The sequence below is a fragment of the Ahaetulla prasina genome, chromosome 1 (assembly GCF_028640845.1).
Source record: "Ahaetulla prasina isolate Xishuangbanna chromosome 1, ASM2864084v1, whole genome shotgun sequence".
NCBI lineage: Eukaryota > Metazoa > Chordata > Lepidosauria > Squamata > Colubridae > Ahaetulla > Ahaetulla prasina.
The window spans coordinates 299,448,467-299,468,211 of NC_080539.1; the positions used below are offsets into that span (position 1 = coordinate 299,448,467).

Below are 19,745 nucleotides of genomic sequence, written 5' to 3' on the forward strand. Positions count from 1 at the left end.
ACATACTGCCCTGATATTCCCTAGGAGTTTCTCAGTCATATACTATGCAAGCTGTTTAGCTTCTCAGCCTAGACTTGGTAACACAAGGGCTATAAACATCAATGCATTCAAAGGAGAAAGAGGGATACATTTTGGTGTTTTGCTGTTTTTTTTAAAAAAAATAATTGAATATTGTACCTTCCCACATTATCAAATATGTATTTAAGCATGTAGTTAAATAGAGTTAAGTAAATGAAACAGACAAAATAATGACATCTAAATTTGTTATTACAAGAGTTTTTTTAATATGGTCTGTGACAAGCAATATCAAAGATGCCAACTCTCAAGCGCCATATTTGGAGACCAGACAAGTTTCAGCAACAATACACAGGTAGGCAGATTGTAACTTTAATTAAATATGAAAACATGAGCTGTGTACATTATTTTTTCCCTAAAAAAACACAGCAATCTCAAAAAGTTTTATTGTAAAATATTTTCATGAAATGAGTGAACCAGCAATACATGCACTTGCCCATCTCCTTCTCTGTAAAACAATACGATAAAGAAATAAGAGACAGGTGAGAAAGTTGACTCAGGATAGAAGAAGCGTGCCAGGCTTCAGGTATAAGAATGGAATACAACACTGACCTCCATTTCCTATGTTGGAACAAAAGAAAAAAAAAAGGGGGGGGACTTCCTCACCAGCCATATTTGGTGTAATACTTTAAACGTTTTTCTATTTATGCTTCAACCTTGGAGAAAAATACTTTTTTTTATAATAAAATAAGTTTGCTTAAATGTAACCTCGTCCCACCTCCCCCTGCAAATTTTGGAAACCGCCCTTTTTCAAGGCTGTGATTGGCTATTTCATTCCAAGACCTTCCCCGCCCATCCCAAAGGAAAGCTGTTCTTTGATGTGGAAGCAAGAAGGGGGACAAGAAGGTAGCTCAGAGCCTGTTTGCAGATAGAACAAAAAGTGCACCTGGATGGAACAGGGTCAGGTGGTGTGGATAGAGAGGTGTTAGTTAAAGGTCACTTTCGCCATAGAGAGCTGTTGAGAAAGACATGTAGTCCAGGGCACCAGGTACAGAATCCAGCCCGGTATAAGGTGCCATTCTAGCAATGCAATATTCAGCTTGATCTGGAGGCAGTTCCCGCCGTAATTCATCCACAGTGATATAGTTCTGCAAGAGAATACACAGATGCCCATTTTCCATTTTAGCTTATTAAAAGCTTTAGCTTATTGATATCAAACAGACATTATTCGCTAAACAGTTTGATTCAAATCCTTTTTAATTGGATGTATTATAGAAAACTGCAGTTGATATAGGCTAATTTGTTTTTAAAATGCAAATAAGAGTGCCGTGTGAAACTTAAATGAAAAATACCAGGTTTTTCCTTAGGGATACTTAGGATCTGTTTCTTTTTAAAAATTCTTACTTTTAAAAAATACAAGCTGCATGCTGTGTGTGTGAACATACACACGTATGTGTGAGACAATAGACAGGAGTTTGACAGCCCTGAGCTAGAGCATCAGTGGTGGTATTAAGCTGGTTCTATCCGGTTAGGGTGAACCGGTAGAGGTGGCTGCAGGAGGCTCTGCCCACCCATTCGGACGTCATCACGTCTTGTTTTTGACGTTCTGCACATGCACATGCTGCCATTTGTAAACCAGTAGCGAAGGTAAATGAATACCACCCCTGTAGAGCATATATCTAGAGAGGGATCATGCAAATACAGGCTTGAATGCCTGGATGAATAAATAGGCATACAGAGTTATTTTGACTTATCGTAGTGTATGAGTTCAATAAGTGTATTTAAGAGAGAATGTGTAAGACATTCAATCCATTATTAAACTTTCAACTCCACTATTTCTTTCATGGCTTCAAACAGAAATAAAATATTGGTGAACTGAAGGAAAGTTCCAGATGCTCAGGTAGTTCAAGAAAAACCACACTATCTGTTCACACTAGGATAGTGGTCACTACAATCTTCCTTTTGTATTTATATTATAACCTGAAATCAATCTTAAATTTTGCTACAAGTCAACATTCTTTTCACTCAATCTGAACTTACTTTATCTCCAGCCAGGATCTTGAAAGAGGCCATAACTTGGTCAGCTGTATCAGTATCTGCTGTTTCCCGGGACATGAAGTCAATGAAGCCCTGGAATGTCACCACTGCAATGCGATTGGGATCCACAATGCTCATGATTCGAGCAAACTCTGCCTCACCCTGGGCCAGGAAATAAAATTCAGCAACAATTTAATCCAACGGTGGCAGGAAATCATTGAATAGAAATTGGTTGCACTTACATACTATTCCCTAGGACACAGGTCTTCAAACTTGACAGCTATGCTATGCTGACTGGAGAATTCTGGGAATTGAAGTCCACAAGTCTTAAAGCTGCCACATTTGGGGAGCCCTGCCCTAGGATAATTTCCTTACCCTTTAAATGCAGGGGTCTAAAACCCCCATCATCCTCAACCAGCATGAGTTTAACCAGACTGAAGAGCAACTAATGCAAAGGGAATGATTCTCAGCCCAAACTACAATGAATCTGAATGCATTTTGAAGGCGCAAGGGACCCAAATCCAATATGTCTGAAGCTATTCCCCCCCCCCTTTTTTTAAAAATATAGCTTTATTGATTTTCAACACACAACCTCACAATAAAATGCAAACTGACATAAAAGGAAAAGGGGAAAGGATTAGAGTTAAGAGACTCACATGGCTGCAAGAAAGGAAAGGTCAGATTCTGTCCTTTTTCTCCTCTGTACTGCTTCCCAATAGAAATATACAAATCTCATTCAACCTGCTGAAGTTTCACCCTAGAAGATGCTGTGACTTCAGCAAAAAGACAGCTCTGCCAGGTTTTGCCCTCTTCCTCTTTTGCCTATCTTTTTTTCCAGCACTCTGCATTTGTAATCCTCCTTCCTATAATTGTTTTCTTTTTTTCTACTCTTCCTAGAGGTTCCTTTTAAACTCCGACTCCGCTTTTTTTACCCATCATCATTCAAATGAGGCATAATTTCCAAATTAAGGGCTACTGAGATTTCTACCTATGGACTTTTAAAATCTTTTTTTTAAAGACCATTTTGCTCTGCAATCCCATCGGTGAAACAACTACCATATTTTTCAGAGTATAAGATGCACTTTTTTCCCCTCTAAAAGAAGGTGAAAATTTGGGTGCATCTTATACACCGAATGTAGTCCCGCCCACCCACCAGCCCCCACCCTTTGGCCTCTGCCTCCCAGCAATTTGCCTCCTTGTAGCAAACACCCAATTTCAGTTTCAACTTCAGCACAGCCTGATTAGCACAAACAGCTGATTGTTGGTCGGATGGACCTCCTGACCATCAGCTGTTTCAGGCTGCAAGGATTGCCATTGCCTATTGCCACCTCTGTGCCCCATTTTCAGCCTCTGCTGTTTGCTGTTTGCTGCAAGGAGGCAAACTGATGGGAGGCAGAGGCAGATTTTTTTTCTTGTGCTAATCAGGCTGTGCTGAAAATGAAACTGAAACAGGCTGTTTGCTGTAAGGAGGCAAAGGCAGATATATATTTTTTTCCTCCCCAAAAAAGGGTAGGTGCATCTTATAGTCCGGAAGTCTTATACTCCAAAAAAAACGGTAGATGCTTTTATTTATAACATGTAATATTTTATTATTGCTAAAGTAAAGTATATGCAGATTGTAAATCAGTCATACCGAGCTTTATAACCTATACTAACATATTGAAACCTGTGGTTTAACTCTTTGAAAATTATGACAACTGGTTGTGTTAAGGGTTAGAAGGACTAGAAACCACCGGATTTGATAAAATAACTTCTGAGTCACTATCTAAAGGTCAGCCCGTAGCTGTCACTGAAATCCAAAAATCAAGATAAGTTCATTCACAAGTAATGTATTTTATCATTTCTACTGAGATATCTGGCCTGACCTTCTGACTTGACAGAAAAACACTCAGATGTTTTTACATCAATTTCAATAAAGCATTCTCTCCAGTAAAATTTCACAGTCATACCATGATTAACTGCAAATGCAATGAGGTCAGAAAGCTGTCCAAATTGTTAACCCCTGATGGGCTAACCTTAATTTGATCACCATGGTTTACCTCTACGTGTGCATTGGAAGTGTTAGAGCAATCAGCTGCTGGTGGTGGAACACACAACTGTTGAACTGTAAGATGCTGACAACACAAATGTGTGCAAAAAATGTCTTGGCTGAGAAATTGCAGGACTGGGGGCAAATTCCATTATTATGGAAGCACTGCCACTATGATCGAAACAGAAGCTGAACTGCCCAGATGGGGTCATTGCTGCAGATGTCACTGGATTGCAGTGCTACATTACACACCAAACATTACACACCGTACATGCAGGTGGTGCAGAAATGTATGCTGGCTTCTTCTGAATGCTAATGGCAGGTGAGTGTCACTGCTCTGATTAGTGGGCATTAGAGGAATTCAGAGATTCTGTTGTCATTTTAATATTTTCTACTCATGTGATTCCTGGATTGAGTACATGTGAAATGCATAACTAGATAATGCATTTCCTAGAGTAGTGACAGAACATGTCTACATTCCCAAAGTTTGAAGGAATTAACATTTGAAAAGAAATTTCAATCTGGAAAAATAAAACTACTCCTTCAGCAGAAAGGAAGTGGTCTTGAAAAGAAATGTTATGCATTTGCATGATGGTCTAGTAATAAACATTAATTATTTCAGAAAAACAGCCTGTGAGAACAGACCTTATATAATTTTGATTCAGTCTTTACTATATTATTTCTTTTATTCAGAAGATTCCCAAAGGAACTAATGTCAGGCAACGTTCTGTTTCTTTTGAAAAACATAGCTCATATTTAGACAATTCTGTCTGTAATTAATAAGCATTAATTCTCTTTCAGCACAGTTTTAAAAATGTAAGATTTTAAATAATTTTCTATTTGAAAATCATGGACATGTATTTTTACCTTACAGTTTTTGATGTATGCCCTTTCCCTTTTTAAGGGCCAACTATACCAATATGAAAAGAAGTGCTGTTGATGCTACATTACCATATTGTAACCAATGGAGATAAGGAAGGTGCGGAAATCTTCAGCATCCATCATGCCAGTCTTCTTCTATAAAGAGGAGTTTAAAAACAGAAGAATAAAGGGGGAAGGGGGGGGGAGAAACAGAATGAAGAAAAAGTCCGAGAAGAGATGAACCCATAGAAGATGTTATAAGCAATGGATATTCATTAAGAAGGAATGGAAGATAAAGCATTGCATGTAATGAACGTTAAAAATAAATTGAGAAAATAAGATTTGGACATTTTTCATAAAATGAGATGGAAGTTTAAATGTAGAGAAGGAGAAAAATAGTTATGGGGACATCAAAGAAATAAAAAATGGAAAGTGAAGGCAAGACAGCAAGATTTTAGGGAATTAGGCAAATTGAAAGTTTAACACCAAAGTTTGAAAATGCATAAAAAGAAACAGCACAGTGGAATTGTGGGAAAACCAGAAAGTAATACATGGAAATATGTGCAACAAAATATAAGAGCATTGACAAGAGATGGATTAAAACAAAAACAAACAAACAAAAGAGGAGAAAAAAATTGTTATTTCCTCATTTTTCAATATCTGGAGATGTTTTCCACTAGCATTCAGTACCTGCGCATCGTTTCCAATATCGTAACCCAAGCTGATGAGGCAGGCTTTAAATTCTTCAGGGCCAAGAGTGCCGGAGTGGTCCTGGTTATGCAGTGTACCAGATAGCAGGGCATGCATTGGTGGTGATGTAAAACCAAGGAACAGAAAAAGGTGTGAGGAGAAAAAAACAAAAACAGAAGTGCAACATGCAGTGAATGAAGAAAGATACATGGAAGAAGAATGGCATGCAGAAAAAGACAGAGGGAGGGAAAATAAAAAGTGCACAGGTTAGACACCGTGTTACCATTTCACTGTGCCAATGCATTAAAAAAAATTATTACTCAAAATGTGACCTTACTAGCCAAGTGTGCGCATAACAACCACTGCTCATAGCAAGCGCTGAAGGTGGCTTTGCCCCTCATATCACCTCTTATCACGGATTATATAACTTTAAAATTGCCATGTTTACCCAGCAGCCAAGCACACAAAGACAATGAATTCAAGATCGTGCTCTCAAAATAAGAATAAAATCTTTTGAAATAAATTATAGGTCTTAAGAAGCTATAGTGACATCAGAAAGGATATTCTTTTATACGTAACTACATTTTAACCAAGTGCGGTAATTTTTAATCAACGAGCCTAAATCTGCATTAGAATTCTGTCTGATATTTTCTATGTTCATCTTCAATTTATAAATACATACATATAGCTATTTTAAAAAATGGTTCACATGGCATAACACTGGATTTTCTTGTGAATGGATGTGGATTTTTCACCCTGTTGTTTGAACCAACGGCTCCTACTTGTTCATCTCAAAACAAATCAAATCAAATGAAGAAGTCAGGAAAAAAAATTCTAGAGAAAAAACCCAGAATTTATGGTTCATAGCAAATGCTAAACAAACCACAGATTGAACAATCTGTAGTATCTTAGCCACACACAATCACAGGAGAAGTCAATAGATATAGTAATGCTGATTTGTTGCATCATGTGAACCAGCACAGTATTAAAATGGAAATCAAGAAATCCCACAGTACACATATAAGCTCTATTGAATTGCAGCTAAGGGAAAGAATTACTGGGAAACAGAGTCGAGTTTCAGTGCATTCTGTTAGATTATGATTTGACTTCTGCTCTTGTAACTACAGTATATGAGAAGCCAATCTATGTGCCCCTTGTGGTCATAGTGAATACAACAAGTTACCTAGACCCGAGTGTCTTAAATTGGAGGACAGGTTATATTATGAAAGTTGGCCTTTTTGAGAAAAAGTCCTAAAAACCGTCCTGAGGTAAAAACAAATGTGAAACAGAGGAGATACAGTCAAGAACAGAGACTCTTTCTGAAAGGAAGACACAACTGCTTGTCCAGCAGCAAAACCAGTTTGCTCTGATTTTAGTGATATATATGCTTTAAGTGAAAAACTTTCTTTTCTGAGATTAGGCTTAAATCTAGCAAAAAGGCTTATAAATGGGGAATGATGCTGTTTAAATGTAAAATATTGAAATACATTGTCAAAGAGCATTCCCTGAGAACAGTTGTACAACTAACATATATAAACCTAGCTATGGAATTACGTGTAAATAAATTGATACATAATAATACAATCCTGTGATCATTTAGCTACTAAGACTCACCCAATGAGACTGGGCCTTTAAATTTTTATCTGAGAAGAGATATTGAGCCAAAATTTGAGAATGAACAAACTATGTAATTAAATTGCTTCTATTAATCTTTCCTTTGAAAGATGCTGGCTGTAAGGGTTTCACAATGAATTTCAAAATAATATTTGGACTGATACTAGGATTTGGGACTTCCAATTTTCATTCAGCCCAAGGAGATTGCCACTTGAGTGCTTACAAGTATTGCTATTTCTTTCCTTCTTACCCTGTCAAAGTGATTGAAGGAGGCACGGAATTCATTCATCTGTTCCTGGCTAATTCCTTTGGCATCCCGAGTCAAAATCTGGTTCTCCACTTCATTGATAGTTCTAGCAATTGTTGTGAGGAGTTGCTCCCAACCCACTCTGATATGCTGGAAGGGGAAAAAACAACAATCAAAGATAACTTATTTCCAGACATCTTAAGCTGAAGGGCAGTATTTGATGCCTAGTTCAAATGAAGTCAAGGAACTCTTGAAACATGTTACTTAAGTAGTGATAATGGGAGAAAACTGTGTTAGTCTACAGAAGCAAAACATCAAAGGTCTGGTAGCACCTTTTCTGGCTAACAAATTTTATAAAGAGGCATAAACTACTGCAGCAAACAAAAATGTATGCCTTTTAATAAAATATGTTAATAGGAAAAGGTGCTACTTTATATGAACACCCAGCTTCCTTCAGAAATCCACAATGCTAGGAAAGGAAAGGGAAGGGAAGGGAAGGGAAGGGAAGGGAAGGGAAGGGAGAGGAGAAGAGAGGAAAGGAAGGGGAGGGGAGGGGAGGAGAGGAGAGGAGAGGAGAGGAGAGGGGAGGAGAGAGGAGAGGAGAGGAGAGGAGAGGAGAGGAGAGAAGGGAAGAGAAGAGAAGAGAAGAGAAGAGAAGAGAAGAGAAGAGAAGAGAAGAGAAGAGAAAAGAGAAGGACTGAGTTTCAGTGAAGATGAGTGCACCATTGAGAGTCATGAAAGGATTCACTGGAGAAGGTCTACATATGTGGCTAAGGATCAATACAGCTGTCAATGATAAAAAACCAGCTTAAGGATAAAGGTATTTCTAGATTTTATGGCCATGTTATTCGTTCTATTAAATGTCAACAAGTAACTCTTTGCTTTATAGAACATGCCGATTTGGAATTGGGCCACACATAAATCAGTTTTTTCATTAATTGCACACATACACAACATCTTTCCATTGGCTCAAGGGAAGGTACTTCGTTTTGGTTTTCTATTTCTGTGTATGTGGGTAAAGAGGATTAAATCTTTGCTCCCTGTGTTCTTGTTTAGAGAGGTTGATGCAACAGTATTGTATTTCAACATTCTGACAATGAAAAAAATAATAATCCTGGGTCCCTAAAGCAGTTGACTGGGACCTGAGACAGTCTTGGAAACAGCAGTCGACATCCTGTAATTACTGCCAGACACAGTGATGGCAAAGCCTTTTTTAATTCTCTTGAGGGCTTTTTCCTTCCTCCTGGGATCTCCAACATGGTGGTCATGGAGACGAACAAGCCTAAAAATACCTCACTTGGGGCCTGCCAAGCTTTCTGCTCTACACTCATTTTGAAATACATGTAGTCCTCAACTTACAACAGTTCGTTTCGTGACCGTTCATTTTTCACACTTATGACCGTTGCAGCCTATCCAACATTCAGATGCTTGACAACTGTTTCATTTTTATGACGGTTGCAGTGTCCCGGGGCCCTGGGATCATCTTTTGCAACTTTCTGATGAGCAAAATCAATGCGGAAACCAGATTCATTTAACAACTGTGTTACTAAGTTAACAACTGCAGGGATTCACTTAACAAATGTGGCAAGAAAAGTTGTAAAAAGGAGCACTTTTCTTACTTAACAATATAATTTTTGGATTCAGTTGTGGTCGTAAGTTAAGGGCCACCTGTATTTCAAATATTACTTAATTTTAGACAAAATTAGAAAGGAAGCTGGCAGGCTCCAAACTAAAGGACTAGAACATCCTGATATTCTTTATAGGAAACGTGTTTTCAGAAAAAAGAAAAGGGTAAACAAAGGCAGTTAATTGCTTTGTTTGAAAATGTGCCCACTTCGCCCCCCCTCCCCGCAAAACCTATGGTAAATTGAAGATTGAGTGAGCATTCTGCGGGGTTACAACCAGGGGTGAAATCCAGCAGGTTCTGACAGGTTCTGGAGAACCAGCAGTGGACATTTTCAGAGTTCAGTAGTTCAGAGAACCGGCAAATACCACTTCTGGCTGGCCCCAGAGTGGGGTGGGAATGGAGATTTTGCAATAACCTTCCCCTGGAGTGGGGTGGGAGTGGGGATTTTGCAATATCCTTCCCCTGGAGTGGGGTGGGAGTGGGGATTTTGCAGTATCCTTCCCCTGCCACGCCCAATAAGCCACACCACGCCTACCAAGCCATGCCCACAGAACCGGTAGTAAAAAAAATTGAATTTCGCCACTGGTTACAACTCATCAGTTTGGTAAAGGAGAAAGGACAAATAAGTGCTTTGTAACTGGCCATGCTTACTATGATTGCTATTTTGTGAATGGATAAGACTTCCATGGCAGCCATTTGTTTCAACAACCACACTATGCTCCGAAAGAAGTGCACCCTGAAACTCTTAAACTCTAGGATTCCTCTGCCTAAAATAACCTCTAAGTGCCATGCGACCTTCATTATATGAGAACGGCAGCTGCCAATTGAACCACATTCCTCTGCTTATCTTAAACTAAGCAGATCCAAGTAGAAATTCTGGACTTTCGAGGTCTCCTTACTACGTCTTTGCTTACAGTACAGCAAACATTGCATTGCATGTGTTTATATTTATATACAATGTCAGTGTCAGCCAATGATATTGGTCTGCCATCCTTTGGCAAGGAATCCTTTTACACACAGCAGGACTGTGTAATACGAGCATTCATTCTCTTCAAAGATGCTTTCCTTGCAAGCTTATACAATTCTCCGAGTCTTTACCTCCATAGTGTAGTTGGTGTGCTTATTATCGAAGATTAGAGCCTCCTGAATCAGCTGGTGATCTCCCTCCAGCTGATCAATCTTTGGTTTATAGTTCACAATGCTCTTCTCGTACTGCCGCAGGTGGTTAAGCTGGTCCTCCAGAGTCCCGTGCATCTCTATGGAGATGCAGCCAATCTCCTATAGGAGCCAGAGGAAATGGAGAGGTAAGGAACAAGTTCCAACATGAAAGGCATTTGCTCCAACTGTTCCCTAAATGAACTAAAATGCTTTAACCACAGGCCTTGCAGTCTCAAAAGAATTCGACTTGACTTGTAAGCTTTTTTTAGAGGAAAGATAAACAGAACAGAACACTGGATCTTATGTAAGGATGTCTTTTCTGGTGTGGATGGAGAATATCTATCATAGGGCTTGCCCAGGAGTGAAATCCAGCAGGTTCTGGAGAACCGGTAGTGGAAATTTTGAGTAGTTCGGAGAACTGGTAGTGGAAATTTTGATTAGTATGGAAAACCGGCAAATACCACCTCTGGCTGGCCCCAGAATGGGGTGGGAATGGAGATTTTGCAATATCCTACCCCCAGGAGTAGGATGGGAATGGAGATTTTGCAGTATCCTTCCCCTGGAGTTGGATGGGAATGGAGATTTTGCAGCATCCTTCCCCTGCCACGCCCGCCAAGCCACACCATGCGCACCAAGCCACGCCCACAGAACCAGTAGTAAAAAAAATTGATTTTAGCACTCGGCTTGCCCCTACCACTGAAGGACACCTTCATACTTATTTCACTACAGAAAATTATAGTGTAATTCTTATCTTGGACATTTATCACTGAAACTGCTGTCTAACTCAATGCAAGTATATTGAATTGCATTTCCCATTCTTTCCAAGCAATAAAACTTTGGCTGCAAGATGACAAAATGAAGTTCAATGCATTTGGAGGGCAGCATATGGAGGAAACCTGTTTTAAATCTTTAATTCATAATTGGGAGTAATTTCTTTTCAGATAAAATGCAATAGGCCCAATAAAATTATTGCAACAGGCAATAAAAGGCAAAAAATGCACATAATATGGTTTGCAGCCAATGTAGAGAGGCATCCAGTTGTGAGCTATTATAAAGTTAATCAAAAGCTAATTAAAAAGAAACAAATCTGAAAAAATACATTTAAAATACAAAAGCTCAATGTGGCTCCAACATGTATTTCATTTCTCCAGAGTCCTAGGTCCAATTCAGCCCTTTTAGCTACACACACATACATACACATACAAAAATTTGGGTCCATCCATTCCAGTGACATCAGGTCCCATAATGTAACCACACTGGAACCCTGATAAATTTGTTTTTAAAAACAGGGCTTTCAGTTACAAGATAGTTGCATATCCCTGCTACTGATCACAGGGTTATCAATCCCATTTCAGCCATTGCCACATTTTGTATGTTAGAAGACCAAAATCTGTGCCAAATGTCACCTTTCTCCAAAGCCTATCTTATATAGCCTTCACTTTTCTTCATATAAACTTCCATACACACCCACTCACCCACACCCACCCACTATTGTTTGTGAAATTGTTATATGAGAAACTGAGCTCTTTTGCATCCTACTGGTTTTAATGAGATATTTTAATCTATCTATATATGTCCATATAGACATATACATAATTTTAATCCATAAATAATATGACAATTTTTGGCACTGGCCTTAAATACCTCTATATAACAATGTCCTTTTTCACTTCAGAGGAAGGAAAAGCCCTAGACAGCAACTCATCAGGGGAATTTCTATACTAAAATTGCTTACAGTGCTGGGGTAGAGTTCTTCCGTGATAAGCTGAAAGGAGTATTATCAAGTGCAGAGTCAGTAAGCTCCATCTCTATACAAAATGCAAAAACAGCATGTCTATCTCATAATGTCATACTTATATATCCTATAGCGCATCCTTAAAAATTTCATGAACAATAGAGACCCTGAGTTAAAAATAAGTAAATGGCAGAGCCAGCATTTTGGCCCTCCAAACTCTCCAAGGATAGTTTATAAGGCTGGAAGCTGGTGAAGCCGAAAACATAACTGGTTTGTCAAGGCTCAGAAGCAAACAGCTGAATTTCTGTTCATTCAAAAGACTGTGAAGAAAAGACCTAGAGCACTGGTCCCCAACCTTTGCAACTTGGTAGCCTGGTTGGAGGGAGGGAGAGGGGAACTGGGCCATGAGAGCGGTGGGCCAGTGCAGGCGCACATGTCCACAACTCAACTTGCACAAGTGGCGGGCTGGCACACATGCACACACAGCTCAACTTGTACAAGTTGAGCTCTGTGTGTGCACATCAGTCATGCAGCCTGGTTCCAAATAGGCCATGGCCCGGTAGTGGGCTGCAGTCCCGGCATCCTAACTTAAGAGTGTATATGTAAACTACCGTATTTTTCGGAGTATAAGACGCAGTGGAGTATAAGAGCACCTTAGTTTTTGGGGAGGAAAATAAGAAAAAAGCTGATTGGCAGGTGGATGGGCCTCCCGGAATACTCCCTATCAGCTGTTCCCAGAGATGAATTTTAGCAACAGGTTCCTGGGTTGTGAGCTCTGTGCCTTGCTTTTTTTTTTCTGCCTCTGAAACTTCTGAAACTAGGTCATCAATTGTGTTGTAAATGTTGTACCTTGATGAACGTATCTTTTCTTTTATGTACACTGAGAGCATATGCACCAAGACAAATTCCTTGTGTGTCCAATCACACTTGGCCAATAAAATTCTATAAAAAAACTTTTTTTTCTGCCTCCGAAAGCCTCCAAAAGAGAGCTTCAGAAAAAAGGCCTCTGAAGCTCTGTTTGGGGGGTTCTTTTCTGAAGCTTCGTTTCTGATGCTTTTTCAGCCTCTGAAACCTCCTTTTGAGAAGCTGTGCGGGGCTACATTCAGAGTATAAAACATACCCAGGTTTTCACCCTCTTTTGGAGGGGAAAAAGGTGCGTCTTATACTCTGAAAAATATGGTATATATTCAGGAACTCTTTTATGTGTAAATGATTTTTTAATGCCTGCAATAAAGCAGCTAGTCTGGCTGTGTCATCTCTGTGAGTTTTTATTGTGAGCAAGCAAATGTGAACTTAAGCATCAATGTATATGAAGCCTGAAAGTGTGCTGTCATCCTGCAAGCATTGTTCCCATTCCTACACTTTGTTGCTTCATCACATTTTGTGGTGTAAGCAAAGATCACCTTCATTCACAAGAGGACAGGGGATGACAGGAAGATGCTGGGTGACCCCTGTCTTCAGAAGAAGACTAGAGAAGAAAGGAGGAGAAGGAGGCAACAGTTTCCATCCATGAGAAACCATCAGCAGCAGAAGAATTGCTACAATATTGTATTTTCCAAAAGTACCTTAAAATTTATTGCAGTGATGATGTTTGAAGTCAAGGTTAGGTCAGTTTGTAAAATAAACTTTCAAATAGTCTTAACTTTTATATAAATTTGGCCGGAAGCGAATATTTAAGTTATTTTTTCTAATGGAGCTACCATAAGACTCAGTTTCTCATGTCACCATCTTAACTGGAAGCCCCCCTACAATACCCATCTTTCAGCATTTTCTGTGGAGTAGCAGCAGTTCAAGAAGCTGAAAACCTCCCCCAGACTAATGGTGCCATGTGATGTTACAAGAAGGGGATTAATCCCAAAGAATACAGCTGATGTGAAGGGCCCAAAATGTCCTCAAATCAAGTGTGGAAGCAGCCTAGAAGATCTTGCTTTCTGTTTTTGGCTTGAATGTGTTTCGAAATTGTAAGTTCTTCGGCAGAAAAGTATCCAATTAAACATTGAGTTTTTACCTCCATCTTGGTTTGGATCCAGGGCCCAATGACATTGGCCTGAGCTGCAAATTGTTTGCGGAGTCTCTCGTTATGCTGCTGGCGTGCATGTTCTTCCATCAGGGCCTGATCTCTTCTGGGAACAAGTTGTCTCACCTTTCACAAAAATAGAAAAGCTCAGAATTTTTAGCTCAGTATTGTTAAACATGAACAAACAAAAAGGATTCCTGAAATTTGTGAAGCAATATTTGCGCAATACTAAATGCCAGTACAAATACCAAAGTTTCTACATAAATTCCAAATAAATCATTTTTAATCTGCAATAGCGCTAATAGCTATAGCTACCTTTCCACAATATAGTGCCCACCAAAAATATTCAGATCATTTCTACTGAAATCTCCCAGCTGTTGGCCATGCTAGCTAAGAATTCTGGTAAGCATATTATTAATACCTGTACGGCATCAGATAGAAAAAGGCTGGTTTAAGTCAGGGGTGAAATTCAGCAGGTTCTGACAGGTTCTGGAGAACCGGTAGCGGAAATTTTGAGTAGTTTGGAGAACCGGCAAATACCAGCTCTGGCTGGCCCCAGAGTAGGGTGGAAATGGAGATTTTGCAGTATCATTCCCCTACCACGCCCACCAAGCCACGTCCACAGAACCGGTAGTTAAAAAAAGTTGAATTCCACCACTGGTTTAAGCCATCATGCCTCTCAGTAAATATCTACCCTATGACAGGTCAAGAATAAGATATAATTCAGAATTAGCTTTTGAAATCAACACCAAAGATTCCTTCCGATAGAACAAGAGATCAGAAAAGGTGAACTAAATATCGGCCACTGAGAGAACTTGCACTGAAGTTGCAGATCTAATGAATACTTATGCAGAATGAAGTCCACTGAGCTCAGGAAGAAGCTCATTTCCATAAAGAAATGCTTGGGATGAACCACTAAAAAGGTGCCAGAATACCCAGAGGGACAAGCAACTTAAACTTGAAAGCAACTCACCCGGTCCCATTTGCCATTGATTTCCTGTGGGCTGATAGTGGTGTAAGGATTGGTTCCTGCCATGTTGACATGGTAGGTCTGGACAATTTTTGACACTTCATTGTGGATTCCTAGGATAGCTTGCCGCTCTTTGTCAGCATCTGGCAAGGTAGCTTTAAACTGTTCGTGAGCTGTGGTCAGTCCCTGACAAAACAAAATAACAGAGTAATGAGAAATGAAACACAACTTAAAATATAACATTATAAACCCTTACATGAGAGAGAAAAATCTATATCTATCTATAACAGTTCAACAGAGAAGTGCATGTCATTTACTGCATGGTAAGAAAATACTTTTCCCCCCCAGAGATTAGAATTTTTAAAAACAATCTGGAAAGATAAAATTTAAACTTGATTCAAATACGATTTTTCACAATGTGGCTGCAGCAAGAGTATGCCAGAAACATTATAAGACAAGTTTGCTAATTACTTATCTTCTCTTTAATAACCTTGGAAGCTAAATTTTTATATCATTTAAAGGATAAAATTTAATTCTTTCTGGATTTTTTCTTTTCTTTTTAAGCATAAAAGCATCCCTGTTCATTTGCGATTAAGGCCACCTTTTCATTCATCCATTCAAGGAAAATCCTTGATACGCTATAACCAAACTTGCATATTGATTTTACGAAGTCCAGGGACATCCAAAATAATCATGTCTCATGGCTTTCCAACTATTGACAGTTTTAGATATCCAGACTAACTTTTTCAAATGGAATAGCTCATTCTCGTTTAAGCATTAGATCTGGGTTAAGAATTTGCTTGTATGAATTAAAAGGGAGAGATATTTGGCACGTAGGTATATGACTTGGTCTTAATAGCCATTCCTCTGCCATGATTCTCTTAATTATGACCCATGGAAAAGAAGAATATCCTGTGTAGCTATCTCCGCAGCTTTACTGAATCATGACATCTTACTTTAGTGACAGATGGGATAAAATTTAGACTGATTGTCTACTCCTACAAATATCAGAAAATAGATCTGGGGCAGGAGCAAGGGACTGGAAAACTCTTTTTCCTTCATGTTCTGCATTTGCTCCCAGCTGTATATGTGGTATGGACTGGCATACATCAATATTTCTCATCCATTTAGGGATAGCTGCTGTCACCTGCCTCTCTTCTCTGTGGGAGAAGAGAAGCTATTTTTTGTTGTTTGGACAGTGTCAGAATCAGTTAATTGCAGGGCTATCAAACTGGCAGCCCGCGTTGCACGCCACGCCCACCCCAGCTCCACGAAGAGGAAAAACATTGCGAAACGTCATGTGATGGCAACATGACGTTGTGAGTTTGGCACCTGTGAGCTAGTGTCCTGAACCTACTATCATCAAAGATTGAAACGGCAGTATTTCAAACATACATACCTGAATCTCTTCAATTGTGTGGACAATAAATGTATCCTGAAGGTCCTCCATAGCCCCCTCCATCCAATTATTGAAAGGTGCAGCTCGTTTGGCATACTCTAGATACAGCTGATCAATCGTCTCCAGCAGTTTTTCTGTTCTCTGTAACGAGTCCAGAGAAAAATAATGCACGACAGAAAAAAATGTAGGTATTATATTATTGTGAACCTTGAATGACCTATATAGTAAGATGCAAAATGTTCTGACCTTACCAGGTCAGAAGAGCAGGTGCAACACTGCTCTAACCATCTCAGAAATGTGCCAATTTTGAACAATTCTGGTAAGGATTGAACATTTTACACACCCCTATTAACTATATCATTGGGATATTTTTCTTGCTTATCCTTTTTCCTTGTACTCTAAAGGAGGATAGTTTCAAAATTATGTTCCTCTCTTAGTCCACAAACCAGATAGACATACAGATACATAAAATTTTAATTTATATAAAGAATAAGCAATGATCTAGAGTGGTACTCTAAGAATAAAAATGTCACAGAACATGGAGAAATATATAGCAAAGTACTTCATAGATTCTTAAGTTCTGTGTATGTGTATAATAAATTAGTTGTGTAAAAAGTATCAAATGTGTAAATAGTATCAAATGATAAGCTTTAGAATCTGGTCTCAGCAATGTATACATTCTTCATTCCTTCCTTCTCAATTTCTCTATTTTCTCAATTTCGCACAGAGACAGCAACAGAACAGCTGATGGGCGGTATTCTGGGAGGCTGATCCAACTGCTAATCTGCTCGTCCTAAATCAGGCTATGCTGAAGCTGACCAGGCTGTTTGCTGCAAGGAGGCAAATTGCTGGGAGGCAGAGGCCGAAGGGTGGCGGCTGGTGGGTGGGTGGGGCTTCAGCAACATTTGCTCTATAAGACGCACAGACATTTCCACCCACTTTTTTTGGGGGGGGGGGGAAGTGTGTCTTATAAACTGAAAAATACAGCACACACATACACACACACTCATACACACTCATTCATTCATTCATTCATTCATTCATTCATTCATGTTTTGACTTTAAAGTTCCAAAAACTACCTGAAGGTTCTCTACATTTCACATACATATATACATACATACATAGTACATATAATCTATTGATGACATTGTACATTTCATATCTATCAATCTATTTATCTACATACATGAAATGTACAGTGTCATCAACAGATTGTATGTAGTATGTATGTATGCATGTGAACATTAAAGTCAAGCAAGAATTCATTGGATCCAGAAATGGAATGCAAGATACAGAACAAGAGCTTATTATGAATCCAATTAAACACCTTCCAATCTTACATGTGAAATCTTGATTTCTGAAGTGTCTGAAGAACCATTTTTAAAACACCTTCCATTTTTGAGAAAATCGTGGCCTGAGGTTCTCCAAAGTTACTGCAATACCATTTTCTCTATCTTCACCATTGGTTAAGCTTGCAAGGGCTGCTGAAAATGATACTCACAGCTCAGCAATATCAGGGGAGCCCAAGCACCAAATCTTGCATAGTTTTCCCTAGCAACTACCATAGATAATTGACCGCGAAGTTAATTTTTACTTTCCTGCTCCCAACGTTTAAGAGCGGAATACTCAGAAAAATACATTGCAGGCCTGGATTGCACAAGCATCTTTTACCTCCAATGCTTCTCGTCGTTTTTGGGTTAAAGCTCCAAGGTTATCCCACTGGTCACATATTTTCTGGCACCTGGCATTGACACTCGGTGAATCATAATAATCTAGCTCACTAACAAAAACAAGAATTTACAAAAAGAGAGAAAAGAAAAAACTTTTATCCAACCCATTGGTAGAAGATTAATACAAAATATTTTAGGAAACAATGTAAATAATTGATAATGTACAAAGGTCATAAAATAGTTGTGCTGGAGAAAACAAAAGTCCATGTAACCCAAGATCCTGCTATCCATTCTGACCAGCTTTGTCCAGAATGCTTTTTACCCATAAAGAATTCATCTGACGTATTTTCATAGTTTTTATCCTCCATAATTTTATTATGTACCGAAACAGACTTGTAAGTGGATCACAAGCTTCCTAACAAACAGGAAGCAGCAGGTGAAGCTAAGCAAGATCACATCAAATACCTGTACAATTAGCACAGGGCCCCCCAAAGCTGTGTGCTCTCCCCACTTCTCTTCTCTCTGTATACCAATGACTGCATCTCCAACGATCCATTTGTTAAGCTACTGAAGTTCGCAGATGACACAACAGTGATCGGTCTCATTCCAGACAATGACGAATCCGCATACAGACGAGAGGTCGAACGACTAGCCTTGTGGTGCAACCAAAACAATCTGAAACTGAACACACTCAAAACCGTAGAAATGGTGGTAGACTTTAGGAAAAACCCTTCCATACTTCCACCTCTCACAATACTTGACAACACAGTATCAACAGTAGAAACCTTCAAATTTCTAGGTTCTATCATATCGCAAGATCTCAAATGGACAGCTAACATCAAGAACATCATTAAAAAAGGACAACAAAGAATGTTCTTTCTGCGCCAACTCAGTAAGCTCAAACTGCCCAAGGAGCTGCTGATCCAATTCTACAGAGGAATTATTGAGTCTGTCATTTGCACCTCTATAACTGTCTGGTTCGGTTCTGCAACCCAACAAGAAAAACACAGACTTCAGAGGATAATTAGAACTGCAGAAAAAATAATTGCTACCAACCTGCCTTCCATTGAGGACCTGTATACTGCACGAATCAAGAAGAGGGCCGTGAAAATATTTACAGATCCCTCGCATCCTGGACATAAACTGTTTCAACTCCTACCCTCAAAACGACGCTATAGAGCACTGCACACCAGAACAACTAGACACAAGAACAGTTTTTTCCCGAAGGCCATCACTCTGCTAAACAAATAATTCCCTCAACACTGTCAGACTATTTACTGAATCTGCACTACTATTAATCGTTTCATAGTTCCCATCACCAATCTCTTTCCACTTATGACTGTATGACTATAACTTGTTGCTGGCAATCCTTATGATTTATATTGATATATTGATCATCAATTGTGTTGTAAATGTTGTACCTTGATGAACGTATCTTTTCTTTTATGTACACTGAGAGCATATGCACCAAGACAAATTCCTTGTGTGTCCAATCACACTTGGCCAATAAAATTCTATTCTATTCTATTCTATTTTGTAGCATTATATCACATTAGTGGCATGCTGAATGAAATATTTTCTTTTCTTTCTGCCTTGAATTTCTTAGTTAACAGATGTATGAAAATCCAAGTATTATAAGAGGTGAGAACTATGTAGTCACCTGCCTTGCCTACAC

The 19,745-nt window shown here is 39.1% G+C and overlaps 1 protein-coding gene across 5 annotated transcripts in view; it reads right to left on the minus strand.

Annotated features, from left to right (window-relative positions):
• Nucleotides 1-641: 641 nt before the first annotated feature.
• Nucleotides 642-19,745, minus strand: part of ACTN1 (actinin alpha 1) — a 131,850-nt gene continuing 112,746 nt past the window's right edge. For 2 of the 5 annotated variants that reach the window (XM_058161901.1, XM_058161898.1), the window contains exons 13-21: nucleotides 18,072-18,180; nucleotides 16,400-16,540; nucleotides 15,004-15,186; nucleotides 14,022-14,156; nucleotides 10,219-10,398; nucleotides 7,497-7,643; nucleotides 5,033-5,098; nucleotides 2,056-2,214; nucleotides 642-1,163 (exon numbers count right to left, since the gene is read on the minus strand). In XM_058161901.1, the coding sequence (XP_058017884.1) occupies nucleotides 1,005-1,163; nucleotides 2,056-2,214; nucleotides 5,033-5,098; nucleotides 7,497-7,643; nucleotides 10,219-10,398; nucleotides 14,022-14,156; nucleotides 15,004-15,186; nucleotides 16,400-16,540; nucleotides 18,072-18,180 (1,279 nt within the window). In that variant the 3' untranslated portion in view covers nucleotides 642-1,004. Of the gene's footprint in view, nucleotides 1,164-2,055; nucleotides 2,215-5,032; nucleotides 5,099-5,632; nucleotides 5,714-7,496; nucleotides 7,644-10,218; nucleotides 10,399-14,021; nucleotides 14,157-15,003; nucleotides 15,187-16,399; nucleotides 16,541-18,071; nucleotides 18,181-19,745 lie in introns of all 5 variants that reach the window. The other 3 variants (XM_058161900.1, XM_058161897.1, XM_058161899.1) reach the window with 2 other exon arrangements.